This window comes from Cupressus sempervirens, chromosome 5, assembly GCF_028749045.1.
Source record: "Cupressus sempervirens isolate cs-2001-9-10 chromosome 5, ASM2874904v1, whole genome shotgun sequence".
Classification (NCBI taxonomy): Eukaryota; Viridiplantae; Streptophyta; class Pinopsida; order Cupressales; family Cupressaceae; genus Cupressus; species Cupressus sempervirens.
The window spans coordinates 1,042,750,218-1,042,775,695 of NC_143122.1; the positions used below are offsets into that span (position 1 = coordinate 1,042,750,218).

Sequence of the window (25,478 nt, forward strand, 5' to 3'; positions counted from 1 at the left end):
TCTCCCTCACAATGCAGTAGGGTGCCCTTTCCACGGTTCTCCCTTATCAGTCATTGTAATGAGGAGCCCTTCACAATTCTCCCTTAGTTGTGTAGTAAAATAACCTTATAACGGTTTTTCTGCTACTGCTATAGTTGCCCCCACAATTCTCCCTTATTTGCCACACTTTCCATTTATTTAAATTGAATATTAATTTTTTATTAACAATCATAAAAACATCTACATACATATATTGTTTAATATATATTTTGTTGCTTCAAAGTAAACCTCTTGATTTGAGTATGATTATAGTGGAGCTTCCTTGAAGCTCCAATGATTCCCTATTCCCTCATTCTCTACTTGGATATTGTTGAGATTCCCTTGATCACACTTTTCTTTCTTGTGTGGAGTTTCTTCATTGCCCATTTTAGGTGCTGCTTCTATCTTATGGAGTTGACTCTTCTTGTCACACTTATGTCCCGGTTCTCAAGGACCGCTACATCTGAAACACGTCTTTCTTCAATGTGTCCTCTTTTTGTTTTTGGGCTTCCTTGCTCAGACATTGGTGTCCTCTGCTCCATTTCCCTTTGCCAAAATAACATTCTTTCTCTCTATGGCCTTTTCTTGAATCTTTATTTCTATACTCTGTCTTTGCTGAAAAATTCTTGGATCTTTCTTTTGAAGGATTTGATTCTACCATTTTTGCTTTTCTAATGACTTCTTCCAAGTGTTGAGGTTCATGCAGTTCTACCGCATGTCCAGTTGAGTCTTTCAATCCTTCTATAAACATATGAGTAAGTCTCTTTTGTGAAAGGTCTGGGACCATGACTAATAACTCTTGGAATTTGCAAGTGAATTCTTCTAATGTTCCAATTTGTCCAAGTTAAGTTAGTTCTTGGAAATACCATTCGATGTCCTTATTGTCAAATCTATTCATGAGCTTTTGAGAGAATTCTTCATAGGATTTTACATCTTTATGCCCCAATGAGATACGTCCATGGGTCCACCAATCATGTGCAACTCTCTCTAGATGGACTATAGCGAATTGGAGGGCATCTTCTTCCATCATGGAGTTTAAAATAAAAGATGTGTTTAATTTCTCTAACTATCAGTGCGGTGTAATCTTGTTAGACTCATCAAAATTTGAAATTTTTATTTTGTTGATTTTATGTTTGAGTTCTTCATTTACAAGCCTTTTGGATGTCTCCCTTTATTTATCTTCACAAAATTTTCTAAACGATACCACTTCTCTAATGTTAGGTTCTAGAGCTACATATGCCCTTCCAATATCTTCAACCCTAGTCATTGGTTGCTCAATCATTCTTCTTCTCTTGGTAGCTCTATCTGTATAGAATTATGGTTGTGGTATTCCGGTTGCACAAAACACATTATTATTTTTTGAGTGGGTGGAGCTAGTATCTCTTGCCTGGTTGGGTTGTCTCAAATTGTTAATAGAATTTCCGATATCTTGCAATGCTTGGAGAAGTGCTTGACTTGATTTTTCCATTTAATTCAATATAGTTTGGTTGTTTTGCTCCATATAGGATCTCGCCTCATTTGCTAAGTCGTTTATTGTAGTTTTCTTTGTCCTCTCGTAAGTTTGCATAAGCCTTCACTCACTGGATGGCAAATTATGCTCTGATACCACTATAATGTCCCTTCTCCGACTAAATTGGAAAATAAGAACACTTCACTAAAGATTATCTCTTTTATTGAAAGATTGGACATCGCTTTGAGAAATTGAAGATTGTGAGAAAATAATGCCCTTTCGAAGAAAATTAATTATATTTCTAAAACTAAGATATGTTATCTTTCACAATGATTGGTTGTTATTTCTTATATGTAGATTTAAGCTTACAACTATGTTAATAGTTGCCCTGGTCTTAATATTCTATAGATATCTGCTTATATTTCTCTCTGACCAACAATATGTTCCTTTCTCCGATATTTGGAAAAGATTATAAAAATTTATTCATTTGTTCTAGCGACTATTATTTGATACCTTTCCAAGTTGTCTTTCTACGCTTTGAATATAAAACCTTCACAAACGTCCTCTATTATAGCGGGGTGGTTCTTAATATTGTTTGTTGTTAGTTTTGCACCAAATAACTTGCGTTCTTATGCCTGCCACTTTTGAAATGTTTGGGTGGAATATCATAATACTACATCAAATATTTGATGTCGTATATGTTCTTTCTTTGTCTTCTTTGTTGGTTACTCCCTACTCTCCAACATGGCTTCTGGTCAGAAATAGCAATTTATAACCGCCTATGATGGACAATTTATCGTTTAGTTGATGCAAGTATTAGCATATATCTGAAGTTGTCGTCTTGTAATCAATTTTGTCTGAGGATCCAATCTGAGATTGCCGCTTTTATTAGAGATTCACTTCTACTCTTTTGAAAGAAGAATAGCCTGATTGATGCCCCTTAAACTGAGATTGAATTTCTTTTATATCTTTCCGAAATGAAACAATGAGTCACATCGCTTATTTGTCATCTTCCATAATGAAATCTCCCTTAACAAATCATAGCTTCCTGTGACAATTAGTCATTTAATTATAATTGTCATATACTAGTCATTTAATATAATCACCATTTGAATAATATTTGGCAAGATAATAGTTATCAAATATTGCTTCTTTAATAATTTTAAATCCTTAATCTTTGTATAATGCTGATCATAGGGTTTGTCTAGATACTTGATCGTCCCATGAATATGATTTCTCTTCAATTGAATATTGATTATAGTCATTTAGTGGCTATCTGCATATTGACAGCTTCATGGGAGTTAATTCTAATGATTATAGTATTTTAGCAGTGAAAAGTATTTTTGCATACCAACCACTGAATGCTACTATTACTTCAATGATAGTGTGGCTACTGTACATTCTATTCAGAGAGTACCGATAATTAATGAAAATAGGATTTATTGATAGAGCTATATTGATCCCTAGTATAAGAGTCGATGTTTATGATATTTGTCTAATGCCACTGCAATATAAACTTCTACATTATATATTGACAACTATTTGTAGTATGAATATGGAGGGTATATGAATTATGTTACCCCCAGATCAGTCTCAAAGAAAACATAGTTTTATATATTCCTTCATTTTTAATTGTATGTTCATCATAAAGAATTGCATCTTGTTTATTAATGACTGGATTCCAAGCCCTCTGATCAGATGATCTAAATGCCAGTAGAAGAAGAATCGTAGAATGTATATGAATTGGGCATAATAAATCATGTTAGCTTGCCTTTGATATATTTAGTATATATCATAATGCCTTTCAATAGTATAAATTATTTATCATCTAATTTATTTAGTGTAGATGAATTATAATATAACTAAAGATAAATATATTATTATTTATTTTATGTTCTTACTGTCATTATATCAATTACATTACATCAATTAAAATAATATAATATTATACTAATTTGATATCTTATTGAAATAATATATTTAATAATAACAAATTATATCATAATATTTATTTATGTATTATTGTTTATTATTAAATTTATACTTTGAAATGCAGATATTACAGAATGGTAGAGCATAACTGTGTATAAGAATGTGGAAGAGAGAAAGAGGATTGAGCAGATTAATGGAGTAAAGAAAAATAGAATATATATACTCAGATTTACTTCTGACACATATTATAAGTTAAATGAGGAAGATTGCTACTATCATAAAATGAATATGAAGAATAATATTTTACAGATTTGAGTGTGGACTTCAAACAGATATAAATACCAACTTGAAGAAAAGAATTTGCAAAAATATATGTATCCGTCATTAGTTGAGTAAGCAACATTGCCAAGGTTGAAAAGAAGTTTGTGTGCAGTGGGTTAGTGCCACAAAGACAACAATGGGTGTTGGTGCTTCCTATAGGTCGGCGCCTATGAAGTGTGGGAGTTGATGCCTCCAGAGAGTCGATGCTCATAAAAACATGGAATGGAGCCTCTTGTATGTCGAAGCCTACAATACATTGTAAAAGAAAAAAGTTTTTATAAAAGCATTTATTGTCATGGTTTTCTCCTGCATTGGATTTCCACGTTAAACATTGTGTCATTGTGTTCATGGGCATAATTAATTATTTCAACATTTGAAGTTATTGTGGTGATTAAAGTTTTTGCAAAAGTTGTTATTACACTAATTCACCCCCCCTTCTCAGTATAATCATGTGCTCTTCACCTAGTACCTAGCCTATATCATAGAACACCTTCTTTGGAAAGTTAGTTTTTTATGTGACCTTCCATCTGGCAGTCCATACACCAGAGTTCATTTCCTTCTTTTGTACCTTCTTTCCCAGTCGCCATCTCCCTCATCATTCGCATCATATCCCTTCTTCTCCACTCTCTCCTTCCATATTGTCACTATCACTCCCATGCTTTATTCCTTTTGAAGTCTTGTTTTCGCTCTCGATGTCCATGACACGTGTATAGGCATCTGTATAGGAGGACGATGGTACCACCTTCATCTTCCGTTGTAGGGATGGAGTTAGCCCTTCAATAAACCACTGTTTATTCAAACCATCAGCTGGTTTGTTCTCCAATTTGCCTATTAATTCTCTTACTCTCCAGTTGTAGGCTCGCACTGATTCATTCTTTTCTTGTCTACTGCTATATATTTCTATGTCTATTTCATCATCATCTTGTAATAGTCTAAATTCTTTTTCAAAAGCCATTTGGAGATGTTTCCATGATTCTTTCTTGCCAACCTCTAACTCCATATACCAGTTGATAGAAATCCCCCTTAAAGTGGTTGGATATGCTTTTAAAGAGTCATTCTAATCATTCTCTCCATTTTGCTTCTCATATAGTTATACGTGTCTTGTAGTGACTTGCCGGATTGTCTGACCCATCCCCTGTGAATCTAGAAAAAAATTGTTTCTCTATTACTCCAGTCATTCTAGAGCGCCAACTACTTCCTTGTGCATTTAGCGCAAGCAAGGGTTCTCCTCTTGGTGCCTCTTCTTCTATTCGATTGGAGCTTCCTTTGTAGCTTGAATAGTACTCTCTGCGTGTTGTTGTTTTTAGGTCGGTCCACTAAACCCTCATTATTTATTCTTCTAAGATCGACAAGTTTGTTATTCCCCTTATGGTAATTTCAATCAAGTTTTCTGCTTTTATTTGGCTTGGTTCCTTTAATGACCACTAAGTCCTTTTAGATGGCAACGCCTTTCGTCTTGCTCCCTGATACATAGGCCAACCATAGCACAACTTCTCTAGTTTCTTCTTTTCGTAATCGCCTTGGATCTTTGATTGGGATTAGGGGCATTAATTGTTCCATTGGCTGGATGTTTTAAGTTGTTAAGTATCTCTCTTGTATTTTGCATTGGTTCCTCTCAGCAAATTGTTGGAGCACTTGTTGTCTCTGTTGTTCATGTTGTAATTTGGCCCATTCCTCCTCCAGCTGTACTAGGTTCCTTGCCAATAACTGAGGTATCTATCCAAGTAGATAATACACTACTGATGAGATTGAAAGTTCATCCAGTACAATGCTCTCAAGAACCACTTTCTCTCAAGCTTCCTTTCGCATGTATTGGTCAGCCAACAATTCCCACATCTGCACCGAATCTTATGCTACTTGATCCTCCCTCGTTACTTCTTCCTCTCCATGTCATTGTATGTAACTAGTACTTGGTATAGGGATGGTCAACCCATCATTGCATTGCCTTCATTGTCATAAAGTTATTCTCACAAGACCTCCAAGTTCGAAAACAAGCAACAACACCAAAAATATAGATGAGTTCTACCAAGGGTATATGCTTGTAACTATTACCTGGACATCTATCTACCTTACCAATACTCGACATTAATTATAACAAACAGCAGATTTACTACCATAGTGCCATGCAAATGGGAAGGAAATGCTTCTTTATTAATTCCAAAATAGTCCATACATAATCTCCCCTTGACATCACTTCCATCAGTCCTTATATATTATCCATGGTTGGTTTAGAAAACCAATGGACACATCCCTTCTCTACAACTAATTATCCAACTCCCTTACTAACATCTTTTAACAATAAATATACAAATGGTTTGTTATGGACCTACATTGCGCAATTTCTTGGTATGAGCATATGTGTCAAATTTCGAGCATTTCATGTACTTGCATGTTCTTTTTGTGAGTTGCATGTTCTTGCATCTGTTAGTTTATCATGTAAAGTCCAATATATCACCGCATGAAGATTTCTCTATTGGGTTTATAATTTTTGCCTCAAAATTTATCTAGTGAGTTTATAATTTTTTCCTCAAAAATTATGTGATGGTTTTCCATAATTTTTTCCCTTTGAAAAATTTCTAATGGGTTTATAGCTTTTTCCAAAAAAATTACCTAGTGAGTTTATAATTTTTTCCTCAAAAACTATCTAATGGGTTTTCCTAGTTTTTCTCCTCCTAAAAATTTTCTAATGGGTTTTAATTAATTTTTCCTCAAAAATGAAATTTTAAATTTTGTTATCCATGTCTCAGATTTTATTTGGTCTCGAATAGTTTTTCACCTCACAAATCATGTTGGTTTTTGATCAATTTTTCACCTCAAATATTGCTTTGGATTTTTGTCAATTTTTCTCCTCTAAAACAATACTATGTAAACTTCAAATCATAGTACCTTGCAGTTTGTTTTGGGGCATCTTGCTCATCTACAAAGTTTGGAGGGTTTGTCAATTTTTCATCAAAATTGTGCTAGTTGTTCTCAGTGTTTGTTTTTATCTCCACTGAATAGCAACTTTGATATCCAACATCAAGTTGGATGTTTTGTGATGATTTCTAGTCAAATGTTTTGTTGATTCTAGGAGGGTTAGTCGCAGACTCATCTCAATGCCAGGCTCTTATCTCTTGTTACAGAGCATTCCGAAGAAGGGGGCACCCTTCTCTATTTTTTTTGGACAAATTTTGGCTACTCTTGGTCATTAACATTTTGCAGATCCAAGGAGGGCCTCAACAATAGCAAAAATATCTAAAGAATTTGTGACCAAAAGATAGCAATTAGATAGTGACCATAAAGGGAAGGTTCAAAATATTATAATGTTTCTTTAGCGGTCATCTTAGTTAGTCTTAGTTTATTAAGTAGTTTATATTATCGTCTTTAGTCATGATTATTTCTTTTAGAAACATCATCTTTATAAATCTATAAAAGGAGCTTCCATCTCCTTTGTTTAATACAACTACAACAACAATTTATTATAACAATAACATCATAAGATTACTAATATCCATGAAGACAATAACAACAACAAAAATTTGGGAGATTTTTTTAAATGCAGGTCAAATGGATGTTGAATACTTGTGTTCCCCCAACACCACAACCCTAGAAGATACCTTCAATTCCTTTTGTAACTATTTTCAAGGCTTTTCAAATAGTTAGCAAATATTGAAGATAAAGCTAAAGAATAATCAAAGTCATCTACAAATACCTATCCAACATTTCTTTTTTGCCTGCACTACAAAAGGCTCATTTTATTTTTAACTACCACCATTTTCAAAGAAGGGAATATTCTAGGGCTCACTATTTTTAGTTGAAGCTATTGATAGCCCACACTATTTTTAGTAGTCTCTATTTTTTAATGCAGCGTGTCTGCTACGACTTAACCCTTTTAGAACATCTTCTTTAAGATCTCTTGGATGTGAGCATTAAGTCATAGTCTCATATGGATTCTGTTTATAGCTTAACTAAAGGTTTATTGGTTTTAATTTTAGTTTTAAACAATAGAATTTTGTACTAACATCCTGCACGCAGCCAAAGGCAAACTATTAGCATTTTTTATTTATTTTCATGTAATAGATTTGTAAACAATATAAATGTCGTTTGCACCTACTGTTAAAAAGGAGTTATTCTAATGCCTACACATTGTTGGAGTTGTATTTCATTGCATATCCATGTTAATGTTATCCAAAATTTATTATTCATTCAATGACAATTAGTGTGTCTATCTTGCTTATAAAAGTTAATTGAGATGCCTTATTATGTTCAATGGGCTAAACTTAAAACACCTTCAAGAGTTTTCAAGCTTTATTGCACAAGTGAGCTTGAAGGTGTAGATTATGGCTTTGTATCAAATACTGCATTTAGCTTAGCACAAAGTCCACAATTATGTCTTCAAGCTGGTTCAATAAATTTTACTTCCATTGTTCAATTGAAGTAAAATCCTTTGCCAAATAGTGATAAAACATTTCAGCTTTGATCATAAGAAAAACCAAAAAGATACAAATTTACAATATATTCAAAAAGAAATAAGCGACCCCAAAGAACAAGGTAAATATTTGAAATTGCAGGAATACATTGGTTTTAGTTTAGTTTTTATGTTATAGAGAGTTTTCCTTATTAGAAAATTGTAATATTTCTTTAACAATAATCTTAGTTTTCAGTTTATTAGGTAGTTTCTATTTTTGACTTTAGTTCACGAATGTTTCATAATAGATATGCCGTCTTTATAAATCTATACATGGAGCTTTCATTTCCTCTATTTAAAACAACGTCGATTTATTCTTACATGGTATCCAAGCAGGTCAAAGGGATTTCATAAAATTTGGCAAAAGATTTTAAGAAAGATTTGAGCCTCTTCTGATCTAGAATTTTTTCTGAAAATTAGTTTTTTGATTTTTTGAAATAAAAATCGTCAAACGTATTTTGTAAAAAGAAAAATCGTTCATCTTCAAAAAAAATTGCTGAAAATCGCGAGCCTGATCGAGAGCTTTGATTACACAGTTTCTTGGTTCGAGCAAAAGTCTAATTTTTGAAGGTTGTACTTGCATGTAATTTTTTTGAGTGCATTTTCTTGCATGTGTTGTTTTCCCATGCGAAGTCTCATGATTTGACACATGAAAGTATCTTTGATGGGTTTTTATAATTTCTTCCCATAGAAAATTATCTGTTGGGTTTATAAATGTTTTCTCATAAATTATCTATTTCATTTTATGGTTACTGTTTTTCCTCAAAAACAATGCTTTATATGTTGATTCGTGTCCAGATGCTATTGGTAGGTTTTGACTAATTTCATCTCAAAAATAGTGTGGTTTTTTTGTGATTTTTTTCCTTTAAAAATTGTGGCTTTTTGCACTCTGTTCTGGGGTGTAGTGCTCATCTGCAAAAAGGGTTTAGTTTCATCTAGGTGTCTCTGGCTACACAGAATAATACGGCTTCTTGGCCATTACATTTTACAAATTCAAGGAGGGTCTCAAAAGCAGCGATAGAAAGCTCTAAATAATTTGTGACCGAAAGACAGCAGTTAGACAATGACCATTAAGGGAGGGTATTAGAATATTGTAATGTTTCTTTAATGGTCATCTTAGTTAGTCTTCAGTTTATCAAGTAGTTTCTATTTTTATCTTTAGTTCACAATTGTTTCATTATAGAAACATTCTCTTTCTAAATCTATATATAAGGAGCTTTCAATTCCTCAGTTTACAACACCATCTATTTATCATAGCATTTCCCTTCTAGTTTGATAAAAAGTTCTACTACACATTTGTTATATTCTATGTAGCACTAAAAGGTGTAAATTAAAAACACTAATGGGGTATATATGTTTCATCCAATCACCTGGTTCTCAAAAATCACAATGTATGGAAAACCCAACTAAGAAAACCAGGTATGGAAGAAAATTGTAAAATACCTGCAAAAAAGGTAGCATACTCTATACAAATCCTGCCCCCTTCCAAACAACAAATGACCTGTGTAACAATGACAACATATATTAATATAGGATTAAAAAACCCCAAAATTATGCAAGATTTATTGCTTCTTACCAACTAATAATGATTTCACAAAAATATTTGAAACTAGAAATACATACCCACAACAAAATCAGTAAACAGTAAAGAAAATGAGCATACAAATCATATGTGAAAAGCTTATTCTATGATGCAAACACCATGATCATGGATGGATAATGCAGATGCATTCTGATTAAAACAGCACTGAACCATATTTAATTTTTAGTTCTTTGGGTTCTTGTCTCATGATAATATGCAAGCCCTGATTGCACTTTGTTTGGACGTGTAATATGCAAGCCCTGTTTGTGCTTTTTTTGGTCATTTTTTGGTTCTGGAATGTGATTTGATGTTTTTGCAATGTTTTCAAATGACAAAATATAGTGCAGATAAAAAGGTAATATTGCGGCACTTTTAATGCAAGAAAATAAATGATATTCAGAGATTACACAACTGAAAATTCCAGATTTTTTTTCGTGATATGGAAGAACAACTTCTATCAAAAATAACAGGGACCCAGTTCATAAGATTCTAGTACATATCGAAGTCTAATATACCATAAAATGCTACAGTGGTTTTCAATGATCTACTCACAAAACTCACCAAAATGTCACTCCAAAAGTGAATGCCAACCCTCACCATCTGCTCCACGGGCTATGCAGGAAGTCAACATCCAAAACACCCCAAAACAGATTGTGCAGCCAGCTCTGGGAGTGTACAGCCAGCTTGGAAGAAGGAAAATTCAGCAATAAATGATTAAATATTCCCTAAATTTCCTCCTACTTCGTCCTCCACAGTCCAATACCTCTACAAACCATAATGAATATTTCTTAAAAAAAGCACAATTCTGTTTTCTGTACGAGAACACATCGAGAATGTTACGCACAAAGGTTTTCAATGTTCATCTTCACAAACCTGAGAAGAACAATCTCTTATTTCAGTAATAGCAATATCAATTTCTCAAACTCAGCATATCCTCAAATGAGAGCTGAACACCTCCTTTGATAACTTTTGCAAGTTATTTTAGGAATTATATTTTTTGCTTTTTTGTTGCTTTTTAGAAAACACTTTCTCTTTTCTCACTACTTTCTCGGAATTGTACTTTTTTGCTTTTCCACTACTTCACTTGTCCCCTTTATTAAATAAAAATTGCTTACACTATAATCTCACAAAGTAGCATTAAATAATAAAGGTCAATCCCTTAAAATAAATCACCTTTATTTAATTATTGGCCTCTATAGTCTCTTCATTTAATAAATTATAATAATGATAAAGCTAAGTCTTTAATTAATTAAAACTTACCATTATTTTATTTAAAACCCTAGTCTATACTAAACATTGAGATGATAAAACTGAAACTACTAACAGTAGCAAAAATAAAATAAAAAACATGCTAGCTAGTTGTCAGTGCTTGGAACCAACTTACTTCTCCAACAAAATAACTCTAGCCATTAATCCATCTAAACACAGTAGTGAGATAAAAAATACTCATCTAATCTTGTAAACACCAAACCAAAATCTCAACACCATCTCTAGTAGAAGAGAACAAAAATGGGGCCATAACAATCTTCCCTTCCCAAAGATTGTACTGCACAATCAAAAAATTGATCCAAACTATAACCAAGAATGATAACAAGGTCCCAAGTCAACCTAGGAGAATTGTGGTCCCATCTAGAATCATTGTCCCGCAAGGTATCCAAACAAATGACAAACCCTTTGAAAGAAGAGCAATCAAATACTACACCAACTCTATTAGCGCTTTACCAACTGCTCTTTGAAAGAACTAATTGCAACACCATAGGAGTAAACTCCAATAGGCCAAAATTGGCTTCCTCATCCTTAGTTTATGAATTGCAAACCGAAGAGATCCTACACCTCGAAATCAACCTCAGGAAGGAACCACCATGCTAACATTGCGCACTCTAAAGAGTCTAAACACAACAAGAAATATCTTCGTTTGTGGCATCTACATAAGATCCTTAACTGCAACCTCAATGTTTACTATATAGGGGAAATGGATGTTTATCGCATTAAGAGACTAGAATGTACGCTGAAAAAGATACTTTATTCATATAAAGATATATGTAATTCCAATTACAATAATGATTCATAAATCCATTCGGACGATGTACATATACTTCTCGAAGGGGTGACTCGACTGTCACACTACCTTTCAAATACTAACTCAACATGTTGACTATAATATAGTTTTTAACGACAACATCATCCCCCCCAAAAGAAAAGTCGTCTTCGGACAACAAAATAGATACAACTTAAATTACTAAGTACATCAAGACTTAAAATAAATTAAGAAGTAGAGGGTCGCATCCCTGGTACAACTGGTGTGGTAGACATCCTCTGTGCCCAGAGCTCATTCAGTTGTGCCCGCAACTCATGTACCTGTTGCTGCCGAGCGTCCATATTCAATTTGGCATGCATCTGGAGTTCTAGTGTCCTCTTCATCATGTCGACTATCTTTTGGAGCTCCACCTCCTTTTGCATTTGACTCTTTCTTCGCATCCCCCAACTGAGATACAATTGTTGCCTTCTCAGTAATGGCTCGCTCCTCCCAAGCTGCCTGCTGTTTACCGTATAGGGTAAATAGATTAATGCATATAGACAATAGATAAGAACAATAGAACTCCTTTTATTATTCGTATATGCCAAGATATTACATTATGCTTATGATGATGATTACAATGATCCCGAAGGGTGTATAAATACTTTCCGAAGAACCTTCCCGAAGGCCCGTCAGCTACATAACAAGAACCTTCCCGAAGGTCCCGTCAGCTACACAATATTTACCGACGACATACATCCTGACACACACCCTATCGGCTACACAATATTTACCAATGATATACATCTTGACACACCCTATCGGCTACACAATATTTAACAACGACATCATTCCCCCAAAAAGAAAAAGTCGTCTACAGACGATAATTACAAAATATCTGAAATAAATTAACAAAATGGAATACATTAACTAACTAACTACAACAAGATAGATCTGTTTCCGTCACACCATTTTCACATTTGTCCCGTGCCTGCACCAAACTAGTCTCCAAACCACATTGCATCTACAGCCTTTGCTAACACAATACTGTCTCCTTAGCTAACCTTGATAGCCACCCGTACCACTTTCTCTGTTTCCAACTCTTGGGTACCCTAAGCCAAGTGTCGTTGTACTACCTCCAACTGGATGATCAGCTCCTCCTAAGCTCTCTATGCATGCACCAAGACAGCCTCACGTCCAACACCTACTCCAAGTGCCTCTGGTACACAGACACTCCATGCCTGTAGCAGCTCCAAGTCTCATCAACTGGTCACACTTCCCACGACTGATAACCACACCGACTGGGGGCAGCGCCCCAGGCACGCTCCTTGTCGCGATACAGGGTGAGGTTGAGGGGCAAAACTCCTGCCGCCAAGACCAAATTAGCACTCCGAAACCCACACAAAACTACATGGAACACACTATTTTTGTGATTTTCTTCTGATTCCACTCTTTCTAGCAACCGTTGATGTTTTACTACCTGCTTATGTCTTTCCCTTCCCTTGGGCATCGTCCGTTATGCATTCTGAACATTTTTAATTTGTCAACGTTTATTTTTTATTTATTTTTTTTGCTCCTTCCTCTATTTCTCTGGAACTCTGTAAATCCAACCCTTGGCAACCGAAATCAAACATTTCTACCCTAGCTTTCCTTTGACAGAGATGCAAAATTTCTCCAGAACTCCTCACCTACACCGTACAGTCTGTATTTTTGCCCGTTTCATCTCCTTCACCGTACCTATTTGTTTTTCCTCAGATTCCATCGTACCATCCTACGCTTTTCCTTCCCTTGCTAGTAGCCATACGGGCTACTATTATTGGTGCCTTGTATGCATTTATGCTGCCTTCGTACGGCCACGAAAAAGTACAGCAACATTGAATCCGCACGGCATCAAATAGAAGGCTTAAACCCAAATCCATACGATGTGAGCAGAGAATTCAATCTGAAAATGTCGTACAGTGCCTAAAAACAACTTCCAATTGCGTACAAAATCCGTACAGCACCAATAAACAAATTAAACCTCCAATTGTGTACGGAATCCATATGGCGCCAATCAACAAGTTAAACCTCCAAAGCCGTACGATAACAAGATCAATTTATTCCTAAAATTCATACAGTAGCAATATCAATTTAAACCTCCACAATCCGTACATGTCCAATCATATAATTAAATCTTCAAAATCCGTACGAGATGGGGATCTTCTTTTTAAGAAAAAGCTCCAAGGAAACCACCGTACGGTGCCTTCCAGGTCACTTAAAGATATCGTACAGTGACTTTTCTTTCTCTCTTTTTTTTTTTAGGTCATTTTTTTCCTTCTTTTTTTCCTTTTTTTTTCTTTGTCATTTTTTTTTTAAAGTATTACTGCTCCCCGATATTCAGCGACAACGAAACAATTCGCGCATGATATACTTTCAACTTGGAGCCGTTCATCATTTTCGAAATTTCTTGTCCGTCCAACGTCCATAACTTTATTTCTCTGTTATCACCTACTTCCCGGATCTGATATGGCCTAACCCATCTGACTTTGAATTTGCCTGACTTGATTTCGTTCCTTCCGTCATACTTCAACACCCACTATCCTGGTTGGAAACTGTTCAATTTCAGATGTTTATCATGCCACACCTTGCACCTATTCTATGTCACCTTCGTGGCCCTTTGTGCCTGCAATCGTCGAAGTTTATTTAAGTTACACGTCTCTCCCTCAGGTTTTCCATATCGCCCAGTTTGTTCTCGAAACTCGGTACCATAAATTTCGTCAACTACCACTCCTTGCCATCTAACTATATTCTTGATTTTAGAACCTTTACTCCGTACTGCTGAAGCTTTTATTAAACCCTTGCTCTTTGTTTCCTGTGCAGACCATATGATGTGTCTTCCTTGCTGTCGACACCTTTCTGCTATATTCGTGGTTCGACGTAACATTTTCTTTCGGCAGAGTCATATGGTGGAATCTTTTCATTCTCTGGGTTCGTACTGTATGTTCTTCCCTTCCGTTTCAGTCCTAACCGCCTTTCCTTCTTACACTTCTCTGTATTCCTTTGAACATTCATTTCCCTCTTCTTTCTCACCTTCGTCAACCCTTAACATATTACAACTTCGAAAGAGCTTGTACTCCTCCATCTGCCAGTGGAAAAGGTCGTTCAACGAGTCTAGGTCGTCCTCATTCGACCCTCCTTCCAATCTCAATACTCCCTCTTCATCAAGTTCCATTCTCTTCTTCTCCTCGTCATCATTCTCGCCCGCGCTGCTTCCAACAGTTGTTTACCGCATAGATTAATTTAGAAACGCACACAGATAATGAACACGAACACGAACAGCAGAACTCTTCTTATTATTATTCGCATATGCCAAACAATACATTATGCTTCCATGATAATATGAATACAATGCTTCCCGAAGGGGTTATAAATACTTTCTGAAGAACTTTCCCGAAGGAGTCCGTCGGCCACATACAACATGTCGCTACATAACAAAAACCTTTCCGAAGGGACCTATCGGCTACATAACAAGAACCTTTCCGAAGGGACCCGTCGGCTGATACACAATTTCTACTGACGACATCATCCCCCCCAAAAAGAAAAGTCATCTCTTGACGACTATTACAAAATCTCTGAGACAAATCAACAACCAAAATACATTGACTGACTAACTGGTCTTCAACACTGTCACCTTAGCCAATCTGACATCTGACCCTGATAGCCACCTGTGTCACTTTCTGCCTTCCAATTCCAAGTACACTGAACCAAGTGTCGCTGCACTGCCTCCAACTGGATGATCAGCTCCTCCCGAGCTCTCTACGCATCCACCAAGACAGCCTCATGGCCAACACTTACTCTCAGTGCCTCTGGTACACAGACACTCCATGCCTGCAGCAGCTCCAAGTCTTCTCAACTAGTCAAACTCCCACGACTGATATCTGCAACAACTGGGGGTCCAGGGGGCAACGCCCCCGGCGGGGTTGAGGGGCAGTGCCCCCACGGGGTCCTGTGGCAACATTTTATGCAAAACTCAAACCCCACAAGGCAAAATCCGTTCAGCAACAATATTTCAAGCATATAATGAAATCCTATTAAACTGCAATCGAAATCCGTATGGCTTCAATGCTTCAGCCCACACCCAAAATCCGTATCCCAATCTTCAAAAGCCTAAAATCCGTACGATACAAAATCCAAGCCTTTAAAAAATCCGTACGCTACTTATTGAAATCCGTATGGTGCAAAAATAGCTAGCGAATCATACGCCAGAAAACTCCATTCGCCAAGTTTGTATTTGATGTGCTCTGCAAAATCCGTACCGCAAATAGACTTTTATAACATCCGTATGGTGTGATTTAGAAAGCCATACGATGGACCTCATTAGAATTCCTGACTTTGGAAATCCATATGGTGACTCTCTCAAAAATCGTACAATGCCTGTCCTCCAAAAAATCGTACGGTAGCCAAAACCGTACATTGCATCTTCATTGGAATTTCAGTACGCTACTTTGTCATACCTTTAGAATCCGTACATCGTACAGCAAGCAAACAATAAATTTTGTACAGTGAGGGTATTAAAAATCCATACGGTGCTCCAGTAAGCAGCCTTCAAAAATCGTACCCTGCCTCTAAAAATCATACTTCAACTCCAAAAGCTTAAAAACCGTACACCACTTTCAAATATTAAAAACCGTACACCAACTCCAAAACCGTACGGTGAGTAGATTAAGAATCCGTACGGTGCCTTTTTTCAATTTTTTTTTCTTTTTTTTTTTTTCGAACTATGTACAATATTTACATATGTACAGTACTTACAGTCTTCTTCTCTCAGTTGTTCGTCCATGGAGGTGTGTTACTTCTTTCATGGCAGACATTCAACTTCGACCTATTCACTGTGTCGGCAACTTCCTTTCCGTCTAGCATCCATTGTTTTACTGCTCCGTTATCACCCACTTCCCGAATTTGATATGGTCCGATCCACTTAACTTTGAACTTGCCTGGGTTGATCTCATTCCGTCATCATACCTCAATGCCAACTGTCCTAGTTGAAACCTACTACGCCTGTTCTGTGTCATCTCCATATCGCCCAGTTTGTTCCGGAAGCTCTGTACCATGGACTCCATCAGTTGCCCCTTATGGCCGTCAATAACACGTCCACTCCGTACTGCTACAACTTTTATTAAACCCTTCCGCTTTGTTTCCTATGCGGACTGTATGATGTGTCTTCCTCGCTGCTGGCACCTTTCTACTATATCTGTGGTTCGACATAATACTTTCTTCTTGCACGGTCGTACAGTGGAATCTTTCCTTCTTTCGGGTTCGTACTGTATGTTCTTTCCTTTAGCTTCAGTTATACCCGCGTTTCCTTCTTCGGCTTCTCTGTTTTGCTTCGAACATTCATTTCCTCCTTCGGCTTCTCCATGTTCCTTCGGACATTCATTTGCTCCATCGGCTTCTCTTTGTTCTTTCGAACATTCATTTCCTTCTTCTTTCTTACCTTCATCGATCCTTAGCATATTACAACTTGGAAAGAGCTCGTAATCCTCTATTTGCCAATGGTAAAGACCATTTACTGAATCCAGATCGTCATCTCCTTCCAATCACAGGACTCCCTCCTGATCGAGTTCCATATTCTACCTCCTTTCATCCTCTTCTTCTTCGGAATTTGACAATAGAGCTTCTTCCCCGACCATTTGAGTGTGTAGATCGATGACGTACTTCCGCCCTTTGCTTTCAAGTGAAAGTATTTTTCTTCCAATCGTGCTTCACCTTGACTTGTATCAGCCAATCCCAGCCCAAAATGGCATCATATCCTTTCCGCTTCAGTGGGATCACGACGAAATCCAACAAGAATGGTTGTGTTCCAATCGTCACTGGTTGTGCTGTCAGGACTCCCAATGGCTTGATTCCATGTTGATCAGCCGTTAGCAGCTGGAATGTAGGTGGCCATAATGTCGGTTGTCCCAACCTTTTCCAAGTGTCTTCAGGCAACACATTGACACCGGACCCTCCATCCACAATCGTTTCCGTCAATACAATTCCAAGAATTCCCATTTCGACGACTGCCGGATGGCGTTCGGATGAGAGGGCTAACAGCATCGAATCTTCTGCACTTGCGCCACTTCCCTTCTCCTTTTTGTCCACTGTACTTGCTCCACTTTCCTGCTCCCTTCCATGTTCTCCTGGTAGTTTAGCAGCGGGAACGATGTTTGTGAGTGCCGATCGGAGCTGAGGCATAGTGAGCAACAGATCATTTATCCTGACGGGTATCTCGACTTGCAATATTTGCTGTACAATGTTCTGTTTTGCATAGTTTCGTACGGAGGTACTCAGCGTGTCCTTCAAGTGTGCCATTTCTGCTTGTGTTGCTTTCTGGATCTCTGCCCGTGCTTCCTCCAGTCTCTTCTTTTCTTCCATCGGGTCGAGGTAGAGCTTCGCCTGTTTCTGAGTGATTGCCAGAACTTCTTCCTCATCCATCCCGACAGTAATCAAGTTTACTCTGGACTTCAGGCACTTAGCATCGTCATGATCGCCAGGTCCACACCATCGACATAGCAACTTCGGTGTGTTCGCCGTTGTGCACTCTCAAGCAAAGTGACCCCACAGATTGCATGCGCGGCATTGAACTATCGGCCGGCCATTCGCATCATACTGAATTCGACTCCTTCTGCCATTATTGTTGTTGTTTTGACCGTGTCGGTTGTTTCTATATCCACCCAATATGGCACCTTCCGTACTGCTGTTCCCATTCCCTCTTGACGGGGATGCCTCCTGCGTGAGGAACACTTGCTATAGTGTTCTTGATTTCAGATTGAAAGGACATTCCTTTACCGAGTGTCCTAGAATCTGGCAAATCTCACAAAATTGCTCTTTCAGGCAGGATCCCTTAGTATGGCCTTCTTTCTTGCACTCCATGCACCATAGGTCATTGCCCTTAGTCTCCTTGTTCATGTTCTTGAACTCCTTCATCATCCGAATCATGTCCTTCTGGAGGGCACGGACCTTCTTGTTGCTTCCCTCGTCATCGCTGCTATCTTCTCCTGAAGATGCATTGTCTTCTGAATCGGATGAGCTGTTCTTCTTCTTTGTCTTCTAGTCACTTTCGAGGTTAATTGCTTGATTGTACGCTTCAATGTATGTTGATGGTGGCACGATCTTCATCTTCTTTCGCAGCTTCGGGCGAAGGCCTTTAATGAACCATCTCTTTTGTAGCCCATCAACCGGCTTATTCTCCATTTTATTGATCAGGTCCTTTAACTTCCTGGTGAAGACTCAAACTGTTTCATTCTTCCCTTGCTTAGTATTGAATATCTCCACTACAATCTCATTATCGTCTCGCAATATTTGAAATTCCGCAATAAATTCCTTCTTAATATTATCCCAACTGTTTAACTTCTGCGGATCTGTGTCAGTAAACCAATCAATCGCAACACCACGTAGGGTGGCTGGAAACTATCGGACCCATTCGTTCGTATCTGTTATGCCATTTGCTCTCCAGATCGTTTGACATGTTTTATAATGTCGAATCGGATCAGCGGTTCCTTCACCATCAAATTTAGGCAACTTTTCTTTTGGACCTGCCATTATTACTGTATGTTGGGGGTTTTGTTGTGTACCTGCGCTATTCTGAACACCTGCGCTGTTCTAAGCTCCCGCACTGTTCTGCACACCCGCGCTGTTCTGCACGCCTGCGCTGTTTTGAACACCCGCGTTGTTTTCTGCTTCCGCGCTGTTTTCAATACCTGCGCTATTTTCGAGTTCTGCGTTGTTTTCAACACCCGCGTTGTTTTCGACTTCCACGTTGTTTGGTGAAGAAGAGGTTTCGTCAACCGAAGCTGTCCGTTTCGAAAGTATATCTCGGACGAAGAGGTCACTCCACACTCGTGCTCCCTCGGCATTCAGAGCCATGTAAGTCGATCTCCTTCCGTCAAGATTCTCTTCCCGTGGCGTATGCAAGTTCAGAAACTCCTCCCTCGCTTCTTCCACCAAATCAAGCCGTTGTCGAGTCTCCTTCAACAATCCTTCCGCGCTCTTGTTTCCGTCGGCAATCTTTTGAAATCTCCTTCAACGCTCTGTCTGCTGAGCCAAAATTAAACTTTCCTGCGCAATGCGTATATCATCCTTTTCCTTCAGCTTATTCTTTTTTTTGTTCAACTGATTCGGCATTTAATTCATATTCGCCTGCCTGCATACCAGGTCCATTGGGCAACGCCGCCAAATGTTTACTGCATAGATTAATTAAGAAACGCACACAGATAATGAACACGAACACGAACTGCAGAACTCTTATTATTATTATTCGCATATGCCAAATAGTACATTATGCTTCCATGATAAGATGAATACAATGCTTCCCGAAGGGGTTATAAATACTTTCTGAAGAACTTTCCCGAAGGAGTCCGTCGGCCACATACAACATGTCACTACATAACAAAAACCTTTCCGAAGGGACCTGTCGGCTACATAACAAGAACCTTTCCGAAGGGACCCGTCGACTGATACACAATTTCTACCGACAACAACAGTCATGCTATTTGGTGAAGAAGGGTTTTCATCAACCAAAGCTGTCCATTTCGAAAGTGTATCTCGAACGAAGAGTTCACTCCACGCTTGTGCTCCCTCGGCACTCCGAGCCGTGCGAGTCAATCCCCTTCCGTCTGGATTCTCTTCCCTCGGCGTATGCAAGTTCAAAAACTCCTCCCTTGCCTCTTCCACCAAAACTAGCCGTTCTTGAGTCTCTCCTCCAACAATTCTTCAGTGCTACGGTGTCCGTCAATAATTTGCTAAAACCTCCGTCTACGTTCGGCTTGTTGTGCCAAAATTAAATTTTCCTGCACAGTGTGTATTTCGTCCTTTTCCTTCAGCTTATTCATATTTTTATTCAACTGATTCAGCATTAGTCTTCATTCCTCTGCCTTTGTACCAGGTCCATCGGGCAATGGCGCCAAATGTTTACCGTATAGGGTAAATAGATTAATGCATACAAACAATAGATAAGAACAGCAGAACTCCTTTTATTATTCACATATGCCAAGATATTACATTATGCTTATGATGATGATTACAATAATCCCGAAGGGTGTATAAATACTTTCCTAAGAATCTTCCCGAAGGCCCATCAACTACATAAAAAGAACCTTCCTGAAGGTCTCGTCGGCTATATAGTATTTACCAACGACATACATCCTAACACACCCTGCCAGTTACACAATATTTACCAACGACATACATCCTAACACACACCCTGTCATCTACACAATATTTACCGATGACATACATCCTGACACACCCTGTCGGCTACACAATATTTACCGACGATACCTGCTGGGTGGCCAACCTCACTTCCACTGTGGCTAGTCTAGAATCTATCTCCTCTCGAGCCCTTATTGCCGCTACTTGATCTGCCTCAGTCCTATGCAAAGCATAGTACGCCTCCCGATACACCTATATTATCCCTCGCATGAGCTCCTCAATTTTGTTCTCCACCACAAGCTCCTAAGTATTCCACTCCTATCGCATCTGGGGTCTCTATGTTCGGTCATCCTCTTGCCTCAAAACATACAGAGAAGGCTGTTGGACAACCATCCTACATAAATGCCAAGACTTGCTCTAACTCCCATACCATCGACTCCAAAGCGCATCTCTGTGTTGAGACTACTACTCGGTGACATTGAGACAACACATCTGCTAAGTACATTTTGATATCCTCCTCTATAGTTGTCAAAGGGCCCAATGGTGTGGTGTGCTTCGTGGCCATTGCTGCTCTACCGCTTCCAATATCCTCTCGTCAATACTCCCTGTAGGAGGTGGGGGTGTTGGTGGCTCTAATGTGATGGTAGGATGATTCTCTGCTAAGGCTGGAGGATCTGTCACCTCAGGTACTTCTCTCATGAGTGTGATAGTGACAAGTGTCAGCACTACAGATCTAATGTTGAATCTCCTCTCCAAATTCCCACTCAAATCCTGCTCACTTAAGTCCTCAACTACAGCATCGTCACTAGTGGCCAATAAAGCATCGTTTATTGTCACCAATGCATTAGATCCCACTACCTCTAGTCTAACCTATGGTGTCCTCGAACTCTCAAGAACACCCTGTGCAAGTAACTCCTTCACCTCCTCTAGCAAGCCTATCGTCGGTGATGAATGTAACTCTATCCCAACTATGGCCATGGCCTCTAGAATGGTCAGGGTCTCTGCAGCCGGTTAAGGCGCTACTGTGATAGGCGTCATCACCACTGGCTGTCTGAACTGTACAAACCTTGGAATACGTGCATCGTGCACCCCCACAGAAACCAAGTGTGTTGTCGTTGAAAGTGAAGGTCGTAGGAATAGTAATGGTGTTGTCGTAATCACTTCCACCTCTTCATCATCTTCTTCCTCCTCTTTGTCTATCTCACTCTCATCAGAAGAGGTCTCCTACCGACCACTATCTGTATCACCTGCATACTTTCCCGATCGCTTCTGCCTAATCGTGGTCTTGTTGTCAAGTGTGTCTAGGTGTCTCCACTGCATAATAGGGGGCTCACCTGGCATGAGCAACCTAGGCTTGACCTCTAACCTGTCGGAAGGAATCATCCCTACTGTTGCATCAAGGAATAACCCAATCACATAGTGAGGCATGTAAAAGGTCTTATGTTGAAGTGTCATGAACTCATACATCCTTTCAGCCAGTAGTGCAACCAAATCGTACACTCATCCAGTTAGGATCTCGTTCATTATCGCGACCTAAGGAAACGAGATGTCAAATCCGCAGCTCAATCATGTGAGCCTGCTCTTCACCAGGTCCATGAGGCAGCGCCAATGCCCTACCTGAACGTTGGACTTTTCAGCCCTCTGCCCTTCGAAGTGTCCATCAGAGCCTCCTTTTCTATTTGCGACAGGCAGAGTAACGAGAATTGGAATTAGCAAGGCTGAATCGAATCGTGAATCAGCCATGAATCGACAAATTTAAAAAAACCCTTGAAATTTAGTAACTTATTTCATAAACCCTTTATCATTGATTTGATTCACCGATTCACAAAAAATCATTTGGCTTGAATCAAATCACCGAATCACGTGAATTGTCGTGATTCTCGTTACTATGGAGACAGGTCACCGCATACCAGCTATATCAGTTGCTACTTCACCTCTCGATTTAACATTTTTTGCTTCTTGCCCATTTTCTTCCCCCCCTTTACATGGCCAGGTATTCTAAATACCCATGCGAAATCTAGTGCCTTGAAGGAAATTACTAGCTCATGTCTGAGATGGGCGAATGAACTGGTTCTAGAGAACATATCGTAAGTCTCTATCTTTGTGCGCAGAAAGCCTTCATAATCCCGAATGCAAAACACCAACATTTGTATTGCCCATTCCACCTACGCCTTCTGGATGTTGTTCTTTACGAGATGGTTCTCGGGTGTCTCCTGCCACCACTTCCTGCACTTGGCTCCATTCAGGCCTTCAAAGGAAACATTCTGCGGTGAGAGGTGAGTGGGTGTAGCCGTTGGCTATGCTACCTACTTGCCCTTCTTTTCACTTGCCCCTGTGCTTGTGCCTCCTGCAACACACACTCCTAACGGCAAGGTCTTCACATTTTGTTCATGGTTGTACTCGTTATTGAATCTTCGTCTAACTTCTTCCAAGCTCTCTTTTTGGCTAACTACATAGCTGTCTTTCTTCTTGTCTTTTTGTGTGAAGAAAAACGGTTAGGTTTTCTTCCATGTCACAACTTCTTCATACACTTCCATACACCTAGCTAAAAAACCCTTGATGGTATGGCTTCTTAGCTACAATCCGCACATAGGCTCCCAATTTGTACGGTATGATTTGTAAATTTATTTTTTAGGGTCCATACAGTTGTTATGCTATGCCCTTAGTATTGGTGTATATAGGGTTATGAATAGTCAACTTGTGGCTATCTTAATCCTTAATTAAGTCATGTTATCATTATTATATTATTACTTAGGTAGGTAGGTCAACCTAGGTGTTATGTAGGGTTATGTCTATTCAACCTAAGAATAATTAGGTATATATAGGAGGTTGTGAGTCTTATTTCAACATCATATTGTGAAATGTGTTCTCATTGGAGATATTTGGAGGTTGCCCCCTCGAAGTGGCCTACTACTCTCAGCTATTATCAAGTATTTATATAATATTTCATATTATTTCTTCTATTGTGCAAGTTATTTCACTACAAGTGGTTACAGAGCATGATCTTGGCACCATAGAAACAAGATTTTTTTCAACATTGGGGCAATTTTGGGAAGAGCATGGCTTTCAAATTTTAGCGAATTTTTCAAAGATTTTTAAAGGATTTTTGAAAACCATATTAAAGAAGCTATACTCCAAAATTTAGAGGAATTGGAGCAAATTTGAGAAAATTATTGCAGAATTACTATTTCTACACAATTTATTGAGATCTTCATATCTATCACATCTTGTCAAATTGGAGTATAACTTGTATTGGGTTTTTGAATACATAGTAGAGGAGCCTAAATTTCAAAGCTTGGAGAAATTTTTTTAAAAAGCAAGATATTGCAAAATTAGGAAAATTCTCTCTCAGGGCAGCAAATTTGGTAATTGTTTTGGGATTTTTTCCAAGGGTATCTTGGCCCTAGTAAGTTACAGTAAAAAATAAATAAATAAATCAGAGAATTTACATTTCATTTGTGTGATTTATTTCAAAAATATTAGTTTCCATCATGACGAGGCCTTCAACAAGAGGCAAAAAGAATGCTACCACACCGGGGAAATCCTCTGATCAAGATTGGGAAGCAACAGAGGATAGTAACCCCAATGAGGAACTTAGTAAGTTCAAAAAAGAGGTTAAGAGAGATATGTGTGACCTAAGAAGAGATATATCAGATATACGAAGCATGTTAAGCACCTATATGAATGAAACAAGGAAGGAGTTCTCAAGCAATCATGGTGAAACCTTCAAGTCAACTAATAATGACACAAGTTTTATTAATCCTACAGGATCTAGGAATATCTTTTCTAAGGGTGGATATGCGCAAATTTGATGGCAAGGATCCTCTAACATGGATAAATCAAATGGAGAATTTTTTTAAAGTACATCAAATCCCATATGGACAAAAAGTCATGATGGCTTCCTTATATCTAGAACTAGATCAATTCATTTGGTATGTTGGCTTTATACTCATAGGAGGAAAAAAGGGTCTCACTATATCATGGTCAATTTTTACAAAAGAACTCCAAGCACAATATAGCAATAGTGTGACAGAAAACTTCTTTAGCCAACTTCCTAAGCTTCAACAAACAGGATTAGTTAAGGATTATATTTGAAAATTCCAAAATCTATCCTTAAGAGTGGATACAATTACGGAGGAGAACTTGAATGATTTATTCTTGAGTGGTTTCAAGGATCATATTCAACATGAGGTACGCATGTTTTGCCCCAGCTCAGTAAATGAGTCTTTTATATTGGCACGCAGGATAAAGGACAAGTTCTTGATTCCTAGAAAGCAAGGGGCTAATGTGACAAGAGAAAAAGGATATTCAACACCTTCTCTTCCTCAACCTACTAGGTTGACTCCACAACAAATTGAGGAGAAAAGAGTAAAAGGGTTGTGTTTCAATTGTGAAACAAATATAGTCGAGGACATAAATGTAGTGAAAAGAAATTGTTTTATATTGAATGTCCAAGTGAGGAAGAAGAGGATGAGCCCATACCAAAGGAGGATAGGGAGTCAGGTGAGGAATCACATGATTCTCAACCAATCATTTCTTGTCA

At 38.2% G+C, this 25,478-nt stretch overlaps 1 protein-coding gene across 1 annotated transcript in view; it reads right to left on the reverse strand.

Annotated features, from left to right (window-relative positions):
* The window catches only part of LOC149559504 (centromere protein O), a 182,057-nt gene that overhangs the window by 48,252 nt on the left and 108,327 nt on the right, over positions 1–25,478 (reverse strand). The window contains exon 8 of the mRNA XM_089833413.1: positions 9,612–9,669. Within this exon, the coding sequence (XP_089689539.1) occupies positions 9,612–9,669 (58 nt within the window). The remainder of the gene's footprint in view (positions 1–9,611; positions 9,670–25,478) is intronic.